The 714-nt window shown below is 43.1% G+C and overlaps 1 protein-coding gene across 1 annotated transcript; it reads right to left on the bottom strand.

Annotated features, from left to right (window-relative positions):
• Positions 1 to 285: 285 nt before the first annotated feature.
• LOC133290934 (uncharacterized) lies at positions 286 to 603 on the bottom strand. The gene has a single exon (XM_061489095.1). It carries the CDS (start codon positions 601 to 603, stop codon positions 286 to 288), a length of 318 nt encoding a protein of 105 aa, XP_061345079.1.
• Between the last annotated feature and the right edge of the window lie 111 nt (positions 604 to 714).

Below are 714 nucleotides of genomic sequence, written 5' to 3'. Positions count from 1 at the left end.
TCTCATTGAGGGATCAAATTCTAAGTGTTGGTTGCTCCTTGCTTTTGGGATCAGGTTGCTCAAGAGCAACCCCAAAACTAGCTTCCTGCAATGGTTAGAACATTAATTTTCTCAAACAAAGACAATAATAATAAAAAGAACGACGTGGAAATAAATCTGGGTTGTCTCCCAGTAGCGCTTCGTTTATAGTCTTAGCTCGACTTGTTGCTCCTTGAGTCAGACTTCAGTTGGGTCATCGAGATGAGAAGTTAGTTTCTCATGCTCCTTGATCCCTCTATTATACTTCTAGAGTCTGTGTCCATTTACCCTGAGCGTTGCTCCAGATCTTTCATGAGCAATGGCAAATGCTCCATTGGGAAGTGCTTCAATGGTTGCATAAGGTCCCTCCCATCTTGATTTCAACTTTCCAGGAAACAGTTTCAATCTGGATCGATACAGCAGCACTTTTTCTCCAACTTCTAACTCTCTCTTGATAAGCTTTTTATCGTGCAACTTTTTCATCTGCTCCTTGTAGAGGTTGGCGTTTTCATATGCCTTGCTCCGGAATTCTTCCAGTTCAACCAACTGGAGCAACCTCTTTTCCCCAGCCATTCTGGAATCCATGTTTAGCAATGTGATGGCCCAGAATGCTTTGTGTTGAAGTTCCAGAGGCAAGTGACACACTTTTCCAAACATCAACTTATAGGGGGAGCAGCCAATGGGCGTTCGATAAGC

This window comes from Gastrolobium bilobum, unplaced genomic scaffold (assembly GCF_033153095.1).
Source record: "Gastrolobium bilobum isolate Gb01-03AN ecotype WA unplaced genomic scaffold, APGP_CSIRO_Gbil_v1 utg188055, whole genome shotgun sequence".
Taxonomy (NCBI): domain Eukaryota; kingdom Viridiplantae; phylum Streptophyta; class Magnoliopsida; order Fabales; family Fabaceae; genus Gastrolobium; species Gastrolobium bilobum.
The sequence above is the reverse complement of the archived record's forward strand: the minus strand, read 5'-3'. Positions and strand labels throughout refer to the sequence as shown.